The sequence below is a fragment of the Eubalaena glacialis genome, chromosome 3 (assembly GCF_028564815.1).
Source record: "Eubalaena glacialis isolate mEubGla1 chromosome 3, mEubGla1.1.hap2.+ XY, whole genome shotgun sequence".
Taxonomy (NCBI): domain Eukaryota; kingdom Metazoa; phylum Chordata; class Mammalia; order Artiodactyla; family Balaenidae; genus Eubalaena; species Eubalaena glacialis.
In genome coordinates this window covers 170,670,376-170,692,260 of record NC_083718.1, presented here as the reverse complement: position 1 = coordinate 170,692,260, position 21,885 = coordinate 170,670,376, and the positions used below count along the sequence as shown (strand labels likewise).

At 38.1% G+C, this 21,885-nt stretch overlaps 1 protein-coding gene and 1 non-coding gene across 14 annotated transcripts in view; both read right to left on the bottom strand.

The window, feature by feature from the left end:
- Positions 1 to 21,885, bottom strand: part of PUM1 (pumilio RNA binding family member 1) — a 127,832-nt gene that overhangs the window by 39,419 nt on the left and 66,528 nt on the right. For 8 of the 13 annotated variants that reach the window (XM_061184581.1, XM_061184583.1, XM_061184587.1 and 5 more), the window contains 3 exons: positions 12,139 to 12,232; positions 10,651 to 10,767; positions 2,899 to 3,050 (listed from right to left, as the gene is read on the bottom strand). In XM_061184581.1, coding sequence (XP_061040564.1) covers positions 2,899 to 3,050; positions 10,651 to 10,767; positions 12,139 to 12,232 — 363 coding nt within the window. The remainder of the gene's footprint in view (positions 1 to 2,898; positions 3,051 to 10,650; positions 10,768 to 12,138; positions 12,233 to 21,885) is intronic. The other 5 variants (XM_061184585.1, XM_061184586.1, XM_061184591.1 and 2 more) reach the window with 2 other exon arrangements.
- On the bottom strand, positions 6,092 to 6,174 carry LOC133089276 (small nucleolar RNA SNORD103/SNORD85). The gene has a single exon (XR_009700651.1). It is a non-coding gene; the product is annotated as a small nucleolar RNA SNORD103/SNORD85 (small nucleolar RNA).

Here is a 21,885-nt window from a genome sequence, read left to right as displayed (position 1 = left end):
AACATAACAAATGCTTTCTGATAAAGGCCAAAAGGCCGAAAGCAAAGTTTAAAAAGAACCTCTCATTTCAATGACTATGACCAAAAAAGTTCACCAAGAATATCGTATTTTCCTAAAACACCTGACGCCAGAAACTGGCAAAAATATCACTGGAACTAAAATATGGCTACTTGTTAAAAGGTAATGTTAATAATAATAACTTTTTCATAGTAAGGTTTGTTATTGTGGATGACAGAAAACTCTGAAATAATGTACATGATTATCATGCCCATTTTATAGCTAAGGATATATTCAGAGAAGTCACGCAACTTGCCCTAGTTGCAACCAGTTAGTGGTAGAACAAAGACCAGATCTCAGGCTTTCTATCACTATGGTCAGAAGACGTAACAAGCTGTGAACTTACAGACTTGGGTTCAAATCTTTTTCTTTTTTTTTTTTAATTTATTTTTGGCTGCATTGGGTCTTTGTTGCCTCTAGTTGCAGCGAGCGGGGGCTACTCTTTGTTGTGGTGCGTGGGCTTCTCATTGCAGTGGCTTCTCTTGTTGCGGAGCGTGGGCTGTAGGCGCACGGGCCTCAGTAGTTGTGGTGCGCAGGCTCAATAGTTGTGGCTCGCAGGCTCTAGAGCACAGGCTCAGTAGTTGTGGCGCACAGGCTTAGTTGCTCTGTGGCATGTGGGATCTTCCCCGACCAGGGCTTGAACCCGTGTCCCCTGCATTGGCAGGCGAATTCTTAACCACTGCGCCACCAGGGAAGTCCCAGGTTCAAGTCTTAGCACCTTAATAGGTGTGTGATCTTGGGCACACAAATTTCCATTTCCTTAATCTTATACTGGGAAGTCATATAATCTACTTATCAGAATAAAAGAAATTATATGTAGAGCACTTAGCTTTAAACAAAAAGCTTTCAATAAGAAGTACTTATTACTATTTTTCTTATTCACTCTATCAGAGCAAATTAAACACAGCAATTACTTCAGTCTTCTAAATCCATGATTTGGCAGCCATTTAAACACAAAGATCCTCACTTGATAAATACCAACTATCCACAAAGAGTAGCTAAGAAATTTATTAATAGGGATCACCCATTCTGTCAACAAATTATCTGCTGAATTCCCTAGGCATGTGGTACTAGAATTGTATCTACTGCAAAGAAAATCATGCATTAACTTACAAAAAAAATCTGACTATAAAAATACTGACCCAGGGGCTCCCCTGGTGGCGCAGTGGTTAAGAATCTGCCTGCCAATGCAGGGGACATGGGTTCGAGCCCTGGTCTGGGAAGATCCCACATGCCGCAGAGCGGCTAGGCCCGTGAGCCACAACTACTGAGCCTGCGCGTCTGGAGCCTGTGCTCCGCAATGGGAGAGGCCGCGACAGTGAGAGGCCCCCACTCGCCAGAACTGGAGAAAGCCCTCACACAGAAACGAAGACCCAACACAGCCAAAAATAAATAAATAAATAAATTTATTTAAAAAAAAAAAATACTGACCCAGAATAAACTAGCTAGAATTTCAAGACCTGTGTTTTTCCTATAAACTTGTAAAATCTAAAAAATTAAACATACACTCTCTTACTAAAACTGATAAAAAGCAAAGGATTCTTGTTTGGATCATTATCATATGTGCATATATGAGCTGGTGTTTTTCCTCAAAAGACAGCTTTAATTTGACGATGCTTATCAAAAGCCTAAATGCTCACTTTATTTGCTTGGGGAAAAAACTCCATTTCTAGGACTTTATTCCATGGAAATAATCATGGACTTATGCAAAGAATATTAATCTTATTTATAACACCAAAATATGGCTAAGTTATAGTTATAACTTATTTATATAAATATAACATAAATAATAATGGACTGGTCAAAATAAATGAGATACTCTTTAACAGATTTAAAAACATTAAATAACATGGAAGAGTATAACAACAAGATGCAAAGCCATGTGGACAGCATAATCCCAATCTTATAAGAAATTACTTAAATAGTAAGGCTAGAATGACAGATACCAAACATTTATATTGCTTTTTTTCTGATAGGAGGATTTAGGAGATTTTTTTCCCTTCAAGTAATCCAATTCACCACAATTGTCAGCAATAAATATGTGTTATTCTAGTAAGCAAGAGAAAATGGCCTATCTAATATAAAAAGACACTTAGTATTGCAATTAACTATCCTTTCTCATCTTGGTTAAAAAGCTTACTCTAAGTTAAAAGAGATAAAATAGGTATAAGATTTATGTCCAATTCAACAGATGTTACTATATATAAAATAAACAACAAGGATCTACTGAATAATACAGGGAACTATATTCAATATCTTATAATAACCTATAATGGAAAAGAATATGAGAAAGAATATATATACATACACACACACATATACATATGTATGTATATATGTAGGTATAACTGAATCACTTTGCTGTACACCTGAAACTAATATAACATTGTAAATCAACTTACTTCAATTTTTTTTTTTTTAAATTGATGCTATAAATAAGCAATCTGAAGAACTAGTATCTCCCCTTTGGTAGCAAACTACTTAAAGAGAGAGCCAGAAGTGATCTGAGAATGGTGCTTAGAAAGTAACTACAGTATCAAAGAAAGAAAACTTTACTATCAATATGAATACTCACTTTGCCACACTTAACTGGAAAATCCTCTAAGCAGTATTACATGATATGTAATACCACGATCTCAACTAGTCACAATGAACAAGGACCTGATAACGTAAAAGACATTCAGTAAAGCACAGTCGAGTCTGAGCATGAACTCAGATACCACACAAGGGAACTCACCCATTCACCATTCACAATTTCTCTATCAGGGACAACACTACCTTTTAACTATATACAATAACTAATATTCGCATTTAGGTGGTATAAATTTTGTTTACATTTACCTGCTGCTGCCCTTGCTGAGCCTGTGGGGTGGTCTGTTGATTAGCAGAATTTGTTGCTGCGGCAGCGGCAGCAGCTTGCTGCTGGAAAAGGCTGGCAGGGTAGACTCCCCAGGGAGTAACTCCATAATACTGGTGAGGGACCACAGCCGGGCCTAAAAAATAGCAAGAGAAAGGTAAGAAAAGTTTAGACTATTAACAATCATCTCAGTTTCCAAAGACAACACCTGACTCAGCAGACACTACTGTAAAATATTAACTTAATATACTGATTCGTTCTAGCTAATCATGAATTCTATTTTTAAAAAACAGAAAATATTATACATGATCCCCACACCAAAGTCTTCTAAAGTCAGTAATATACTCCAGGCCTAGAGGAAGAAGCTAGTGAAGGACCAAGCATTGGAGATACTGAAAGAGAGCATAAGTGATAGAAGCTGGAAGGGGTACGTGTAAGAACAGATGGAGGAATTGGCCTTGCTCAAGAAGGGAAATAAATGGAGAGTTTGTGTGCTTAAAGTGATGGAACACAGCAAAAGATTAAGTTGTACCCTGCTCTCAGTGGTAAGGATGGCACCTGAGGTGACTGACAGGGACAGGGATCTTGGTGCTTCATTAACTCCAGAAGCATGAAAATCCATCAGCTGTCTAACAAAGCCCAAACATGCCACTGAACCTCCACGGCTCAAATTCTAAGAGGCTTGGTTTTCCTATTTCTAATGTCACAAAAAGTATTCAACAAAACTACATTCAGACACTGCTATATGAAATTCAAATTTGTCAAAGCTGAAAACAAGCAGAAATAAAAAATGTAACACACCTTGACTTCTTGCAGACCTGAGTATTCTATACAAAACTAAGCATTCTGGGCTTCCCTGGTGGCGCAGTGGTTAAGAATCTGCCTGCCACTGTGACCTCCACCTCTTGGTATCCACACCTTTGTACAATCCTTGAGTGTGGAGAAACCTGTAACTTGCTTCTAACCAATAGAATACAGCAAAGGTGAGGGATATTGCTACATAGTTATGCACTGTTATATGGCAAAAGTGAAGGGGTGTTGCAGATGTTAACTAAGGTCCCTACTCAGTTGACTTTAAGTTAACCAAAAGGGATAGTACACTGAGGGGCTTGACTTAATCAGGTGAACCTCTTAAAGAGTGTCTACAAGGGAGAGAAGCAAGAGACTGTCTCTCTCCATGGTTGGCTGTGAAGAAGCAAGCTGCCATAACTTCTACAGTCACACAGAAATATTCTTCCAACAACCTGAGGGAGCTTAGAAGTGGAACCTTCCCTAAGTGAGCCTCTAGCTGAGAAAGCAGTCCAGCTGACAACTTGATTTCAGACTTGTGAGACCCTGAGCAGAAAACCCAACTAAACCATGCCTGGACTCTTGACCCACAGAAACTGGAATAATAAATGCATGTTGTTTTGAAAAAAAAAAAAGAATCTGCCTGCCAATGCAGGGGACACGGGTTCGAGCCCTGGACCGGGAAGATCCCACAGGCCGCGGAGCAACTAAGCCCGTGTGCCACAACTACTGACCCTGCGGGCCTAAAGCCCATGCTCCGCAACAAGAGAAGCCACGACAATGAGAAGCCCGCGCACAGCAACAAAGACCCAACACAGGCATAAAATAAATTAAATAAATAAATTTATTTTAAAAAAACAACAACAACTAAGCATTCTGCTTTAGCCTAAATAATCTGTTCACCCTCTTTGGAAACAAGCTACAGCTGCAGTCTCTGCCAAACAAAACATGCAACAGAGAAGTAACAGAGCTATGCAGAAAGCAACCTGGGAGGGGCAGGACTCTAAACCACAGAATTCTCTGAAGCTGGTGGCAAGAAACACCAAGGCTTACTTGCCAACTAAGACAAGGGCTCAAAGCCAGCTTCTCACATCTGCTGGAACACATCTCTAATAAGAACCTGCTTAGTTAAAGCACAGAGTGTCAAATATTTGCAACCTGATTAAATAATTACTGCACTTTTCAGTGAAGTTCCATAAAGCTGTTTCAAATATATCCATTCTGACATAGTAGCCAACCCTGTAGAAATATGTACTTCATTAAGTCAAAATAAATTGGTACATGTTTTTTGTTTCCCCATTAAGTTCTAAAACACAAATAAGTCAAATTATATCACTGTCCAATATTACTCTGACATTTCTAATTCGGTATTTTCTGTATCTGTGGTCTTAGCCAAGATCAAGAAGCTCTGTTCATCAAGGTGCCCACTGTCAAACACAGGGCAAAATGGTTCAAAATGAAGGTGCTGCTTAGAAAAACTATGCTACAAAATGAGGTATTTTTTAATAATAAACAAATGGGCTAAAAAATTTTAAACATTGGGCTTCCCTGCTGGCGCAGTGGTTGAGAATCTGCCTGCCAATGCAGGGGACACGGGTTCGAGCCCTGGTCTGGGAAGATCCCACATGCCGCGGAGCAACTAGGCCCATAAGCCACAATTACTGAGCCTGCGCGTCTGGAGCCTGTGCTCCGCAACAAGAGAGGCCGCGATGATGAGAGGCCCGCGCACCGCGATGAAGAGTGGCCCCCACTTGCCGCATCTAGAGAAAGCCCTCGCACAGAAACGAAGACCCACCACAGCCATAAATAAATAAATAAATAAAATTTAAAAAAAAATTTTTTAAACATGTAGGCATCTGAATAGTCTAAAAACGATATCTCCAAGTAGGAGAGAGTGGTGAGCCCCCAAACTCAGCTGACTATTGTTTATAAAGTGGGGTGGTCTTGGACAGTTAAAGAATGAAAAAGAACACAATGAAGACTACCTGTGTCTTAGTTTCCTCACCTGCAAAATGGGTATAATAGATGTTAGGGTGTTGTCACCTCTGTTGTTAAAGGTTGGGGTGCAACCTGCAATGACAGTCCCAAGGCTCCCACAAGAGTCAACAAAAGCAAACCTCTACTGTGCACAGAATGCTGTTACAATAAACAATTGCACTGTCCTTTAAGTTTTCTCAACTGGCATTTCTACTACTTTCCTTGGTCATGTGGCTCATGACACAGAGTTTAGGAAAATAGCTCAGGGTGCATCATTAATTGGGCTTGGCTCCTCAGGATGCCTGCTTCAATTCCTGTGTGATTAACACTCCACAAGAATATGCAGTTTCACAGTTTGGGTAGTTAACATTTCTGGCTCTCTGTGAAAGAAAGCCCTTAAGTCATTTTCAGTCTGGCTCAGCTGATAAGTACAAAAGCAAGATTCTCATCACCAAACTATGATCTCAGTGAGGACAAGTGTGTCATCCCTAAGACTAGTTCTTTGTTTCAAATAACATATAGTAAGTTAGTAGAGGAAAGTTTGCAGAGGAAAGAAAGTACAGAGAAGACAATTCAGGATAACACAGACATTGTATACTACAGTGAAGTGCATGCATAGGCTTTGAGCTAGATCTGGCTCAAACCCGAACTCTACAACATTTAAATTGTATGACCCCTACTACCCAAAGCAATCTACAGAATTAATGCGATCCCTATCAAATTACCCATGACATTCTTCACAGAACTGGAACAAATAATCCTAAAAATTATATGGAACCACAGAAGACCCAGAATTGCCAAAGCAATCCTGAGAAAAAAGAACCAAGCAGGAGGCATAACCCAGCCAAACTTCAGACAATATTACAAAGATACAACAGTAATTGAAACAGTGTGGTACTGGCACAAAAACAGACATATGGATCAATGGAACACAAGAGAGAACCTAGAAATAAACACACACACCTAGAGTCAATTAATCTTCAACAAAGGAGGCAAAAATATACAGTGGAAAGAAGACAGTCTCTTCAGCAAGTGGTGTTGAGAAAGCTGGACAGCCACATGTAAATCAATGAAGTTAGAACACAGTCACACCATACTCAAAAATAAACTCAAAATGGCTTAAAGACTTAAATATACGACATGACACCATAAAACTCCTGGAAGAGAACATAGGCAAAACATTCTCTGACATAAATCATACCAATCTTTTCTTAGGTCAGTCTTCCAAGGCAATAGAAACAAAAATAAACAAGTGGGACCTAATCAAACTTACAAGCTTTTGTGGACTTCCCTGTTAGTCCAGTGGCTAAGACTCCATGCTCCCAATGCAGGGGGCCCCGGTTCCATCCCTGGTTAGGGAACTAGATTCCACATGCCACAACTAAAGACCCCACATGCTGCAACTAAGACCCAATGCAGCCAAATAAATAAGTAAATATTAACAACAACAAAAAAAACTTACAAGCTTTTGTACAGCAAAGGAAACCATAAACAAAACAAAAAGACAACCTACAGCCTAGGAGAAAATATTTGCAAATGACGAGACTGACAAGGGCTTAATTTTCAAAATATACAAACAGCTCATACAACTCAACAACAGCAACAAAAAACAAACAACCCAATAGAAAAATGGGCAGAAGACCTAAAGAGACATTTCTCCAAAGAAGAAATACAGATGGCCAACAGACACATGCAAAGATGCTCAACATTACTAATTATTAGAGAAGTGCACATCAAAACAACAATGAGGCACCATCTCATACCGATCAGAATGGCCATCATTACAAAGTCCACAAATAACAAATGCGGAGAGGGTGTGGAGAAAAGTGAACCCTCCTACATTGTTGGTGGGAATGTAAGTTGGTGCAGGCGCTCTGGAAAACAGTATGGAGGTTTCTCAAAAAACTAAAAATAGAGTTGCCATATGATCCAGCGATTCCACTCCTGGGCATATATCCAGACAAAACTACAATTCAAAAAGATACATGCACCCCTATGTTCATAACAGCACTATTCACAAGAGCCAAGACATGGAAACAACCTAAATGTCCATCGACAGATGAATGGATAAAGAAGACGTGGTACATATATACAATGGAATACTACTCAGCCATAAAAAATAATGAAATAATGCCATATGCAGCACCATGGATGGACCTAGAGATTATCATACTAAGTGAAGTAAGTCAAAAAGAGAAAGACAAATACCATATGATATCACTTATATATGAAATCTAAAATATGACACAAATGAGCCTATCTATGAAACAGAAACATAGAAAACAGACATGTGTGTGTGTGTATATGTATGTATGTGTGTGTGTGTGTGTGTGTGTGTGTGTGTGTGTGTGTGTGTTGGGGGGGTGGCAGTGGGAAGGGATGGATTGGCAGTTTGGAATTAGCAGATGCAAACCATTATATATAGAATGAGTGAACAACAAGGTCCTACTGTATAGCACAGGGAACTATAGTCAATATCCTGTGATAAACCATACTAGAAAAGAATTTTAGGGACTTCCCTGGCGGTCCAGGGGTTAAGACTTCATCTTCCAATGCAAGGGGTGTGGGTTTGATCCCTGGTCAGGGAGCTAAGATCCCACATGCCTCAAGGCCAAAAAACCAAAACTTAAAACAGAAGCAATATTGTAACAAATTCAGTAAAGACTTTAAAAATGGTCCACATCAAAAAAACAAGACAAAACAAAAATCAAAAAACTTTAATAAATAAAATTTTTTAAAGACTATATATATGTATAACTGAATCACTTTGCTGTATAGCAGAAATTAACACAACATTGTAAATCAACTGTACTTCAATTTTAAAATATACAAAAATTTTAAAACAAAAATTAAAAAATTTTGCACAAATAAAACATGGGGTAAACATGGGATATTATAGATATATTAGTTAACTCGATGGAGGGAATCCTTTCGCAATGTATACATATATTAATGTTGTGTACTCTAAATACATTACAATTTTGTCTGTCAATTATATCTCAATAAAGCTGGAGGGAAAAGTAGAGACTAAATAAATAAATTGTGTGACCTCAAGCAAGACAGCTCTCTGAGCCCCCAATTCCTAATCTGAAAAGCCATCATCCAACAATTCATATGAATGAAAAGCACTCACTGGCAAACAGTTAATAAGGGTTCAATAAATATTAACGGTAATTAGCAAAGATTCTACTTGCCCTAAAGGCAACAGGGGCAGAGAAATTATACTACATATGTTCCCATCACAACCCATGCCAAAATGTGAACAATTCTAAAGAAAACAATATGAAATTCTATGCTGCATTTGAGTTCATAATTACAAATCATACGCTATAAAATATGTGAAATCTTACAAATAATATTTAGTCACAATTAACATGATTTGGAGGGATGTCTCCAAAGAATATTTACTTTGTAAGACATTAAGTCTGTCCTAACATTGAATTCAATCTACCATATATTTATGACCGCACCATGTTGACAGCTACTGTGCCACACAGAGTCAAGTAACAAAAGTGCTTGCCTTTGAAAGAGTTCAGTCTCAAGGGGAAAGAAAACCCAGTCATGTACACATCCACAAGCAAATAAATACAAAGTGATGATTAGAGAAAGAATAGGGAAAGGTTAGCAAAGGAAGGCTTTCTAGAGGTGACAATAGCAGCTAAGAAGCTTCCCAGGCAAAGAATGGGGAAAGAGTTTACTCTAGAGGACTAAGGAGACCATAATGTCCAAAGACGCAGAGGCCTAAACCAGTGTGGTACGTGTAGCAAACTAAAATCAATTTAGTACTGCTAGAATGTACGGTATGAGCCAGTGGGAGCCAATTTGAAGGGGGAGAAAGTGGTGCACGTGTAGAGACATCCACATAGTCGTGGAGAGATCCCTATACATAGTGGGTCCAAATCCTCACTAATCCTCATAATGTCATGGCAGTTCCTTAGACACACTGATTCCAAGGCACAACCCACCACCACCATCACCACCACCACCCAAGTAGTTTGGAATGACCAGCCACACTGACATTAACTGCAGTATGCTATATTAGAGTGGGTAAGACAGAAATCGATGAAGGGTTTAAGTAGAAGGATAAAAGGGTAAGATTTGTGGTTGAAACAGTTTTCTTGAACAATCTAGGTGGATGAAGAAGGGGAAGGAAGAAAATTGAAAATACGTAAGAGAGGGGGCTTCCCTGGTGGCGCAGTGGTTAAGAATCCGCCTGCCAATGCAGGGGACACGGGTTTCAGCCCTGGTCCGAGACGATCCTACATGCCGCGGAGCAACTAAGCCCCTGCACCACAACTACTGAGCGTGCACTCTAGAGCCTGTGCTCCGCAACAAGAGAAGCCACCTCAATGAGAAGTCAGTGCACCACAACGAAGAGTAGCCCCCACTCGCCGCAACTAGAGAAAGCCCGTGCACAGCAACAAAGACCGAATGCGGCCAAAAATAAATTAATTAATTAATTAAAAAGAAAGCACATAAGACAGAACAGCTGGAAAAGTCTATGTAAAGATTAAACAGACCTGGACTAGGGTAGACTAGAGGTAGTAGGAAGACCTGAGCAAGAGGAGAAATTCCCGAAATATATATGAGCAACTGGTGGCTTAGTGGATCAAAAATATCTATACAGTAATACAACATTGTAAATGAACTATATGTCAAATAAAAATTAATTAATTAATTTACAAAGGAAGTGGCCTAAAGGCATTTGCACCACGAAAAAAAAAAAAGAAAAAAGAAAAAAGGAAAAACAAAAACTATACAGGAGGTAGCTGATTAACCTGCCTTTAAATGTGTTCACGTCTGAGGTTACAGCTAAGCAGAGGTGTCTAACTGGCCGACAGATGGTCCTGGAAATCAGGAGAGAAATCTCCACTGGAGACGTGGATTTGTGAAAGAGTATAAAGAATGCGTGCCCATCAAAATGACTTTTTAGCAGGTGAGAAAATCCCTCGTGTGGCAGAATGTCTCACCTAGTGTCGCTGCTGCAGCCAATCCAGCTGTGTAGGGGTCCGTCCCTGGGGGTGCAGCACTGATGATGTATGGGTTGGGGACAAACGCAGCGGGAGCTAAACCTGCTGAAAACATACCTGTCAGTAAAAACAAACTTGACTAAAACTGCAGCCCTACCAAACACCTACACAGTTTGGCTAATCATTCCAGGCTGTAGGTGAGGAAAAAAAGAAAAAAGAGAAGATAGGATAGGTTGAGACTAAAAAGGAATTTTAAGAAGATAAAATAATCCCTGTACTAAAGATTATGGTGACATCTATCTATCGTCTATTTTTTTTAGCCTTTGCTAAAGACGTACAATTAAAACTGCTATGCAGTTTTTAATTCAGCACAATTTCTAAAAGACTATCAAAATTACATTATAACAGGCTAAAATAAAACAATTTAAAAGACTTTGTAATGGGATAGAAGGATTTATTTCCATTTAAACAATTTTCCAGTTTTCCCCAAAGAAGATGCATGCATATTTATAAAGACTACTATCTACAAGTATAAATTAAGTAAGACCCAGGCAAAGGCCTTTATGCCTAGACTTAATACTGTTGACCCTTTGACAAAGCAGGGGTTAGGGGTGCCGACCCCTACGCAGCCAAAAATTCATGTATAACTTTAAAGTCAGCCCTCCATAGCCACATTTCTGCATCAACTATTCAACCAACCGAGGATCAAGTAGTACGGTAGAACATTTACTGAAAAAAAATCTGAATATAAGTGGACCTGCACAGTCCAAACCCATGTTGTTCAAGGGTCACCTGTATATCTAGGTTGGAAGCAAGTCTTTTCTTCCACAGCATTCCACCATCCATGATTGGTGATCTTCTATCTATTCAATCGTGTCATTTTAACACATTAAAAAAAAAAAAATTTCTACTTGTATAGCACTTTGTTTCAAAGAGACCTGAAAAAAGTGGGGGAGGGGCGCGGGGAGTCTAGGCAATAAGACAAAAATATGCACATCAAAACATTAATAAGTGCAATAGGAAAAGGGCAAAGCTACTGTACTTTAAAAACCAGTGATTATATGATAATACTTTTTAAAATTTTCAATACATGCTACTTGGAAAATAGGCTTATAGGCACTACTTGCTACTTAATAAGATGTGACATTGATATATCCATAGTCTACACAAGCCCAACACGCACAAAATTACTGTTATTTGAGTTCATCCAAACCTACCAACAGAGTTGATGCTAGTCACTACTACAGTAAATACTTTAAATCCTGAAACAGCTGAGGCAGAGCAATAACTGGATACCAAGAAATCTTACCAGTTGAGGTCTAGAAAAATAAGAATGTTGCTAAAGACAACTGGACAAGAGTAAGAGGCCATTTATTGTACCCTGAGGGATTTGTCTGGACTTTGACAATCCGTCTGCTGGGTTCCACAGCAACCGCTATCCTAAAACGGGGCCACCCCTATAAGGGAGCTTTCGGCTCAAGGACTTACCAATGTGGGGTTGATGCGCGGCTGCCAGCGCATACTGCTGCTGCTGAGCGGCTGTCAACTGTTGGACAGCAAGTGCGTTAGGTCTTTGGAACAGCTGAGGGAAGAAAAGGACATGATGAGGTTAGAGAACCTGTCTTGTGAAATAATTTTAAAACCTCTCTGAATAAAAATTTCCATAAATCCTTGTTTAGACATGATGCTTTAAACAAAAATGTTCTCATGTTCTACTCCATTCCCTTGGTATCTATGATGCTTCATAGTTCCATTTTCCCTCTCTTGCTTTACCTCAATTTGGTGTGCCCAGTTCCCGTGTGCTAACTACTCACAGGTTATATGTCCCCTGAACCACAAACATACATACAAATGCCCTAAGAGCTATTCCAGGTCTGAGGTTGCTGCCTGATCCAAAGCAACTTAAAAACTAAATGAGTATACTACAAATGACTTACCACGTTGCACCGAGTGCTGTTACCTCCCTTCAGTTCTTTTACGAACCCCACAAACACTTTGAATTAATTCTCACCTATTCACATTTTGGAGTATTCATTTCATCCTCTGGCTGCCTCTTCTTGGGGAAATAGTATTGGATACCTTCCTCAACTAGTGGCTTATCATAATGGGTAAACTGGACAACTGTGCAATTTGGGGGGGCTCCCGAGTTTCCTAGAATACCAATTCTTTTATACATAAGAAAAAAAAACAACAGAAGTATAGTTGCTACTAACAAAACTTGGATTATGAGCTCAGACCTAGCACACTGTTAAGTTCCCAAGGAAAGGAGTTCAAAGGTCTTGACAATAAGAATATCCCAAGATTCTCTCTTATTACAAAGTCAATCACTCATTCTTTCATTCATTCTACAAATATTTACGAAACAACACCTGCTAGGCACTGTGCAAGGAACTAGGAACACAGCACTGAATAAAATGTTCATACATTTTAATATGAATAGTTTTGGTACAAAGAAAGGGGATTCCTGATTTTGGACTGCCCTGACGTGCCTCTTTCCAAGGGGTTATACAAAAGACTTCTGTATTTTCTGAAATCAGACTAGGAGAATTTACTGATGGGACCTCCCTACAGAGGACCTTCAACCTACCTGCTCTTTCTACAGGACTTTTCAATGTTTCGGCTAACATCAGTGGATGATATATAACAGACACCACGGATCTTGAATTACAGATGTCTTCATAAAAAGACCTGATTGTTTCAGACATTAGGAGATAATGTCATTCTGACAACTCAGCTTAATTATCATCACAACTGAACTTTTAATGTTATCTTAGGTGGTGGACTTTATTCTATGATCTGGTTACTTCTGTGCCTCAAATATGTGAGTAGACTGATTTTAAAAAAATTTTTTTAAAAGGTGAATATTCTGAACATACTGGCCAATTGTACTTGTTACCTCTCTTTCTATATATTCATCTTTCTAAAAACCAGAGTAAAATAAGCCTCTGCTTTCACAGTATGAATGACAAAAGTAAACACGCAGTACAGATTTCAAAAATACTTTAGAGTTTTTTATTTTCAAAGGTTAAAGAAAAGAAAAACTTCATTATGATGCTGGTAAAAAGATAGTACTACTTTACAAGCATTGATTAAATATCAAGTATTCAAAAGAAATATAGGAATCTATTGACAAACATATCAAAACAACTGTTCACTCCAGGAAGGGAGCTGACCAGTACTATCTGGTAACTACACCCTGTGACTACTGCCAGGCTGGTTCCGGTTTCACCTACAGGACAGCGCCTCTGCAGTGCTCCTACCAACAGCTCCTCCCCCGCCCCCAGCCCCCGCAAGACAGGCAGCCAGGAGGCAGGAAACAAGTAAAATAGTGGAAAGCTGTTCAAAAATTTTTTCCAAGGTTGTGAAAATACCTCACAGTTCCCCTAAACATCTACTGTCCCTTCAATGGATCTCTGGAATTTTCCTAGCCTAAAACCTTTTGAAATATTTAACATCTCAGACACCGCTCATGCTAGCCTCTTCCCTCTACCCTTCTTGGGCCTGCTGCAAATAAAATAACTCATTTCATTCAACAAACATTTTTTTGAGCACTTATTATTAGCTAGGCGCTGCAACATGAAGTTAGGGAAATAAGGATACTAGTGTGTTCAGAATATAACTCTTGACTTATTAACCGAAAACAGTACTCCAATACCATTCCATTATGACTTATCCTCACTTCACATGCTTTTAACATTTCATGTAACATTACACATATGTACTGTATCTGTAAATATACATATAAACACATAGTGTGTGAATAAAATAACCATTCCGCATAACATCATTCTGTGGTCCTCACTACCATGTTACCACTGAGAGTAGGGACTATTACTTTTAACTAAAAACATATAGGCCCTATAAAAGCGCCCATATATCCTGTGTTTGAGAGTTGGTTAATATCTCAGTGATTATGGCAAAAAGAGAAGGAATTATTTTGAGTGCATTTTGCAATAAACAATTAACATAAGTAAATTATGCATTGACAACAGGCAGATTTGATTATAGTATAGATTACAGCAATTCTAGCACATTTTCTTTATGTAAATGGTCCAATATTAACTGGAAATACAGGTTATTCAAAACAAAATTGGGTAACTGGCAAGTGATGGATTCTAAAGGATCCTGAAAAACTCATACAAATGCCATCTGCTGGGCAAAGTGCTGAACTCTGTCAACATTTTCATGATTTTCACAGAGTAAGCCAATAATAACAGAAACACAATACTGTGAAACTTGGGGAAAATGCTTATTTTAAGGTCAGTATAATGATAAATGTGCCACAATTTATTGCCATTTACTTAGGCAGAATTCATAAGCTATTCAAGAAACTGAATGCAGGGGAAAATATGTCAACTATTTCAAGCTTATCAAGGTTCCTAATAAATACTGAAGGCATAATTTGGGAACCACACAAGCAAGCTGGTTTAACTCCCTTCTCTGACACTATATGAACTAACAAAAGATACCCTGCATGGTTTATATTCCAGAAGTGATTCCGGGCAGTCAAAAACACCCAACATAGTGACTGGCATACAGCTGGCACCTGATAAGAGACAGCTATTACTACTATTGTTATCAATAACAATTGCTGGCATAAAAACGTTGTTGAGTTTTCAGAATCTGGAAGAGTAATATCTAAATATGGAGTTAGCCAATGTCAAAGACTATCCTTTCTCCCCCCAAAATAAAATGTACTGCCAGGCCTGGCTTCTTACCAGTTTAAGGCAATATACATAGTGGAGAGAGGACAACAGCACAGAGTCTGGGGCCAGAAAGCCTGCATTCATGTCTCAGCTCTACCACTGACTGTGTGTGTGAGACACTGGGCAAGAAAACCTCTGCACTTTACTCTCCTCCTCTCTCTAACAGGGACAATAAAGATTTGTCTAACTCATAAGGTTGTTCTAAGTATTAAAATCAATACACATAAAGCACTTGAAAGTCCTTTAGATGTGATATTCTTTCTGATGAATGAGGAGAGCACCCACACACACGGACAAAGCCCTTCTGTGGGCCACCTCTTACAGCTCCTCACCCAGTAAGGCAGCCCAGGATGGGACAAGGAAAGCAGAAGGCAAGACTCTTCTGAGTCAGTGTTAAAGTCAAAATCCCACTGAGTTCATGAGCACCAACTGCCGTCAGGTCACAAAGAGGGAAGAAAGAAAAACCTTTTTAGTTTTCTTTGTTGATGAGTATTTTTTAAAACATACTCCATGCAGAAAAAACTAGGAATGCAGTTGAATACTCCATGCATCAAAAGGCTTTATGTTTCTAGTACTAGGTCCAAAGGAAACAGCTAGGAGCTAGAAACCAAAACAAAGATGTTTGCATAGCTGGTAGTATATGATCGTCAGTAAGTCTGTAACTTCATGATGTCTTAATTTTCTTATCTATAAAAATAAATAAATAAATAAATTCTGCCCAAGTAAATTGTAAAAAAAATAAATAAATCTATAAAAATATAATAGCTGCCCTACCTCATGCGGCTATTGTCAGAATTCACAGAGAAAAGCCCTTCAAACACTACGAGTATTACATCAATAGTGGGGCTATAAATTTTTAAGAAAAAATTATATCCTGGAGCTAGTACTCAGTATATGAAATTTGTGAAAGTTTGCTACTGTCTGAAGCGTCTAGATCAAAGTTCATTTTTGACCAGGTTATTTGAACAGCTGCAATAATCAACTAATAATTACAATGATTTTTGGTTTAACAGGTACATACAAACTATGCTGCCAATTTTTTAAAAAACAAAAAATTCATATTTCTTTAGCAGATGAAGAATCAGATTCCAAAATAAATGATTTCTAAATAAGGTGAGGAAAAACATATCCTTCCATCAAATAAGTTAATATCTTTTGAGAAAAATCATATTCTAAAATTTCAGCAAAGTCAAGTAACAATAAAGGTAAGTTTCAACTGATCTAATTGCTAGCTAAAGTCAGCATTTTAACAGTGACTATACGCATGACACTGACAGAATAATCTTCCTCTTATTTATAAACTGAAAAGAAAGCCAAGAATTTTAAACACCTATATTAAAACTATGCACACACTTGGTCTCATAAGAATGACATTTAAATCACTACCACACTTTAAAAAGCAATGCATGCCAATTTCCTCTCCCATCTGACTAGGGCTTTCAGAGTACTGTCTCTCCGTTAAAAATTCATGCTTAACGGGTTAGAGTTTTAGTACTTCAGTACACAATTTCGTAAAACATGCCACATCATTGGGTTATTTTTATATTAACTGAACCTTAAATAAAGAATAGCAACAATTAACCAGATTAATCCACCTGATTACCAATCTTGGCTTTGGTTTCTGTTACATATGACTGTAATATAATGAAACCTAGTAATATTTTTCTAAAGTATACTTAGGTAAATATAGATAACTGCATAGCTATTTATTAAAATAAAGAATATTGCTCAAGCATCAAAACACAAAATGGTATGAACACAGTATATGTGAGCTGTTCACTTTGTTTTCCAGGATTAAAGAGAAGACAATGAGGGGAAAATGAGGAAAGAGATATCAATGAGCATTTCAAACTACCCTAAATTAAGGGTTCCTAACCCCAGATCTTTGTACCTGGGGCAGATAAAGTTATCTTTATTGTCATGAAATTTAGCATGTCCTTCAATTATTATTGTAGGCAACAAACCACATTAAATTTAGCCACACATCTGTGATTTAATCACCAATAGAAATCATATATACTTTCATGTTACTTTATGATTGTTAGACATCTCAAAATCTTGCTTATGCTCATTATGATGGCTAGTACAACTACCTCGATCTCATGCATCATATGATAAAGAAGCAAATTTGTTCAATTTGTTGCCAAATTTGTTGTCAAACAAATTTGTTGTCAAATATTATTATAGCTATTTTTATATAATTGGCTTTCTCTGTAATCCTACTTACACTATACATTTTAAAATAGTATTCTGAGAATTCAGTCTGAGATCTTACCTAACTGCTAAGGGGTTCATGGCACCAAAAAAGGAATCCCTGCTCTAAACACATCTCAGGTTAAGTTTATGGTTAACAGTGGCTAGACATGTAATTTAACTACCCAAAACCAAAGTATCCCTAAGTACAGTTAGTTTGTAATAAATTAAATGAGAATTACCTTTTCTGTATTTTCAGGCTGCTTTATGTGTCTAAATATAAGCTGATATTAAGTCTTATGAAACCAACTTATTACACCAAATGAAATAAAATGAAATGAAACAGGACACAAGAAGGAATTATTTCTTTTGTCAATTTTCAAACATAAAAGCACAAAGGTACCCTACCAATTATAGCAAATAACTCAAAACTTAAAAAAAAAAAAAAAAAATCCTCTGATGCCCGTTTAAGAAAGCCATAATAAAAATGTACAGAAAAATATGTGCCACATCAGATCTTTTGGTTCAATCCTCACAATCATTAACATTGTCTGTACTCAGTCGTGGCTCTCAAGGCCTCTGTGACCTGGACTCAATAACCAAATGCATCTATCTCCTTTTTACCTTCTACATGTATCTTCTACTCTTGTCAACCAATGACCACACCACTGTCATTTCCATCTCCATACCTCTGTTCTCTTAACTGCAGCAATATACATTCCACGTGTCATTCAAGTTAGGTCTATGCAAACTTGGTCCTCATTGAGCCCTCCCCTGGTCTGACAGGATCCTCGACCAACCAATTTAGCACTTAGTTCCTCAACCATTCCATAATTGTTTCACATATGATAGTCACTCTATGAACAGTAGCTCTGTTCTCTATGGACAAAACCTAAAGTTCCTGGAAGGACACAACAGTCAACAGTTAACTGACTAATATGGGCAAAAGAATGCTACTAAGCTAACACTCAGCACAGAAAAACTAAACCATGATAATTAAGTCATTACTTCTTAAAAATGTCTTCTTAATGACCATAAGGCAGCACGGCAAAGTCGGTAAGACTCACAACACTATCTATGCAACCCCACAAGTCACTTTTCTTCAACCTCAACTACCAGCTAGGGTGACTGTTTCTACATTATCTATTGAACACGTATATGTTCATTTCTAATTTTAAGCCTTTAGTTTACTATTTCCTCCACTGGAATTTTCATTCTTCTCCTGGTATAAACAAGTCTTGCAAGGCACAGCTCAAGATCCACCTCTTCCATAAGTCCTTCCTTCCCCAGGTTAAGAGTATGCTCTCCCTAGGACATGGGCATAAAATGGTCTCATCACTTGTCATGGAGTATTTCCTTGCACTATTTAAATGACCAAATGAGCCATAATAACTAACTGAGAGCCATGGGGTTGGAGGAGCCCGTTCCATTCATGAAAGATATGCTTGGCTACAGGTGACAACAAAAAATGTGAACAGAAGGTTATAACCTGCAGTCCACAGATCTGTAATCTCCCTGAAGTTATCCACAAAACAGAGTGTCAAAAGAATTATGTTTTTCTGATGAGAGGACTATGGCTTTTGATCAGATGGCCAGAGGGCTCTGACAGTAAAAAGGTTAAATACTGATTCAGGAGGTAAATTTACTGGATATTATACAGGTCCAGTTATTTGTCTATGAGGCACATCTACTGGGCTAGACCTAAACGACTCACATATTAGAATAGATGCAAGGCCTCAAAGAGTGGCCTCCAGACCTCTTAGAAGGCTAGTTTCCAATTTTAGTTTTGGGAAGTATATTAAATACGGGGGATGTTCTGAGATAATATAATAGGGGTATGGAAAAGGTTCCCTGGAAATTTGGTCCACTAAAGCAAAGCAGAGGACACAGAGGGATCAAGAACCCGCCTTACCCTCTGAGGAAATTACAATCTAGCAGAGGACATGTAATCATAACACAAAGCAGAACACGATGACTCCTTTTCTTAAGGGAAGCACAAAGCACTACAGGGTTCAAAGGAGACAGACATGACAACTTTTTGATTTGGAAATCAAGAAAGGTAACAGCACTGGACCTTGAAGAATGAGAACCATTTTAATTAGTAGAAATGGAAGGGGGACTAAAACGTAACGAAAAGCAAAAGGGTAAAAAAGATTAGAAGGATAAAGTGTAGGAACAAACACCAATTTACAGTAGAGCAAGGATCCTTCCTTCTTAATTACTACTGGCTTTTATGCTGGAGCCTTTGGGAAGTTAAGGGTCTTGAAGAGTCTTGGGTCAACGGTTCCCAGGCATGCTATTAGGCTGCCAAGTACAAGAATGTGTACAGCCATCTACTCAGAATAGCAAGAATTATGAGCCCATGGGACAAAATAACAATGATCACATCCTATGATGATGGTGTACCTGTGTAACAGTGTCCCTATACTGCAGCAACCAAGACATGCATGGGAAGTCAGAACCCAACAATAGTTTAACTTGCAAAATAATGACGTTAACATCCAAAAACTGCTGAAGTGGGATACATGGTAAAGGCACCCCAGGTTTTATAAATCTGAGTGGGTGGTGTCTTTGATTTAATTGTGTTAACTATTTGTGGGTATGCAAAAGTACATTTCTGTTCAAGTTCTAATAATTATCCAGGCTCCTCAAAAATTGATAGAATTATTTTGAAACCCAAGATCAATAAATCAAAAGAGAATCCCAACTCTGATTATGAGGTAAAGAACAATTATATGAAAGAGAATCAGATTTTCATTCATAAGAGGTTGGAGACAAACACTTCTTAAATAAACACTTCTTAAGTAACAAGCAAAGAGTTAGACTGGGTTAGATTGGGAATAGAAGCTAAGAACCAAAACCGCCTAGAGTTCTAAGGGTTGCTAGGGGAAGTTCAGACCAATGAGACAGAGTAAAAGAAAGAATTCAGATAAAACTTCTTGAGATAACTAGGTTAGAGGAACCTGATTAGAATCAGCCTGCACTTAACATACCTCAATTTAGATAGAGAAATTACCACATTAATGTTCTAAGATGAACAAGTTGAAGTCTACACAGTAATAGTGTGTCCCTATATTTGCTGATGTGACACAAAATATCTTGAAGTCCATTATCTCCTCAGCATCTGAAGTAATTTCTGGCTTCACTCAAAAGTGCTGTTTTGAGGATTCATTGTGAAAAAACATAAAAAAGAAGACAAAAAGCACAGGAAGTCAAATTCCTATGGAAAGGTGAGCATACCTACTGGGGACTACGGGGAGAATAGTGTACACTTTTAGTTCACTTTCTCTCTGGAAAAAGAGTTGGTTAATTAAACCTAATATATCCATCTGATATGAGCACAGAGTATGCACATCACATCATCCCTTAAAGGGGTTTGTTTTTGTAAACTTCACATGGTTAACTTTATTATCCAATCATCTATCAATCAAAATTCATTTAAAATCAGCCATTTATGACAACTAAAGGGACAGTATGGTACAACTGATCTACAAAGACCATAAGCCAATTTTCCCCACAGAAAAAAATTATAGATATATAATTTCTAAACTTCAAAATGAGATTTTAACCTTTCAAACCTAGAAGTTTATATTTATATTCCAAAATTAAGGAGTATCAGAAATTCATGGCCCATCAAACTGCTTGTAGCCACAAAGGAGAACTTGTGGTACTTAACATGATCAGGAGGCTACCTACCCCCTTTTTATAATTCAGACAGCTAATTTTCCTTTAAAAAAAATTAAACAGAAGAATCAGTAAACCCTAGAGTTAGTCATACCATGCCTTCAAAACCAGAAGGCACACATACAATATATTCCAAAGACTTATGAATAAAAGAAGAGCCAGGTCATTTCACTGCAGATTTTATGTCACATGATTTGTGTTTTTCCCCTAATTACATTCTAACTCTTTTGAAAGGTACCAGGTATGTCTGTTACCTGCAGTAACTCACTTAATTAAAAGACAGGACTAATAAGACATCTGGCACTGGACTCCTGACAGTGGCAGACAACAGAGTTTACTATTTTAAAAACAAAAACCAACAGCAGTACAATCACATTAATCTTCAGTGAATTAATTTAACATTCAAGAGGATTGTGTTACAAGAGGTAACACCACCACATCCCCTCCCCAGGCCCTGAAGAAAGAGAGCAGCCAAAGGAAGTACACAGAGCAGGGTGGTCTCTTGCCAATAAACCTCAACATGGGAATAAGCTTCTGGAGGGGAAGATGCAGAGGCTTTGTAATCCACATCACTGTTGGGTTAATAAGGACTGGCTATCGAAGGCCTAAAATAATGCCACCCTCCTCCCATTACCCCATTCTCAGTTACTTG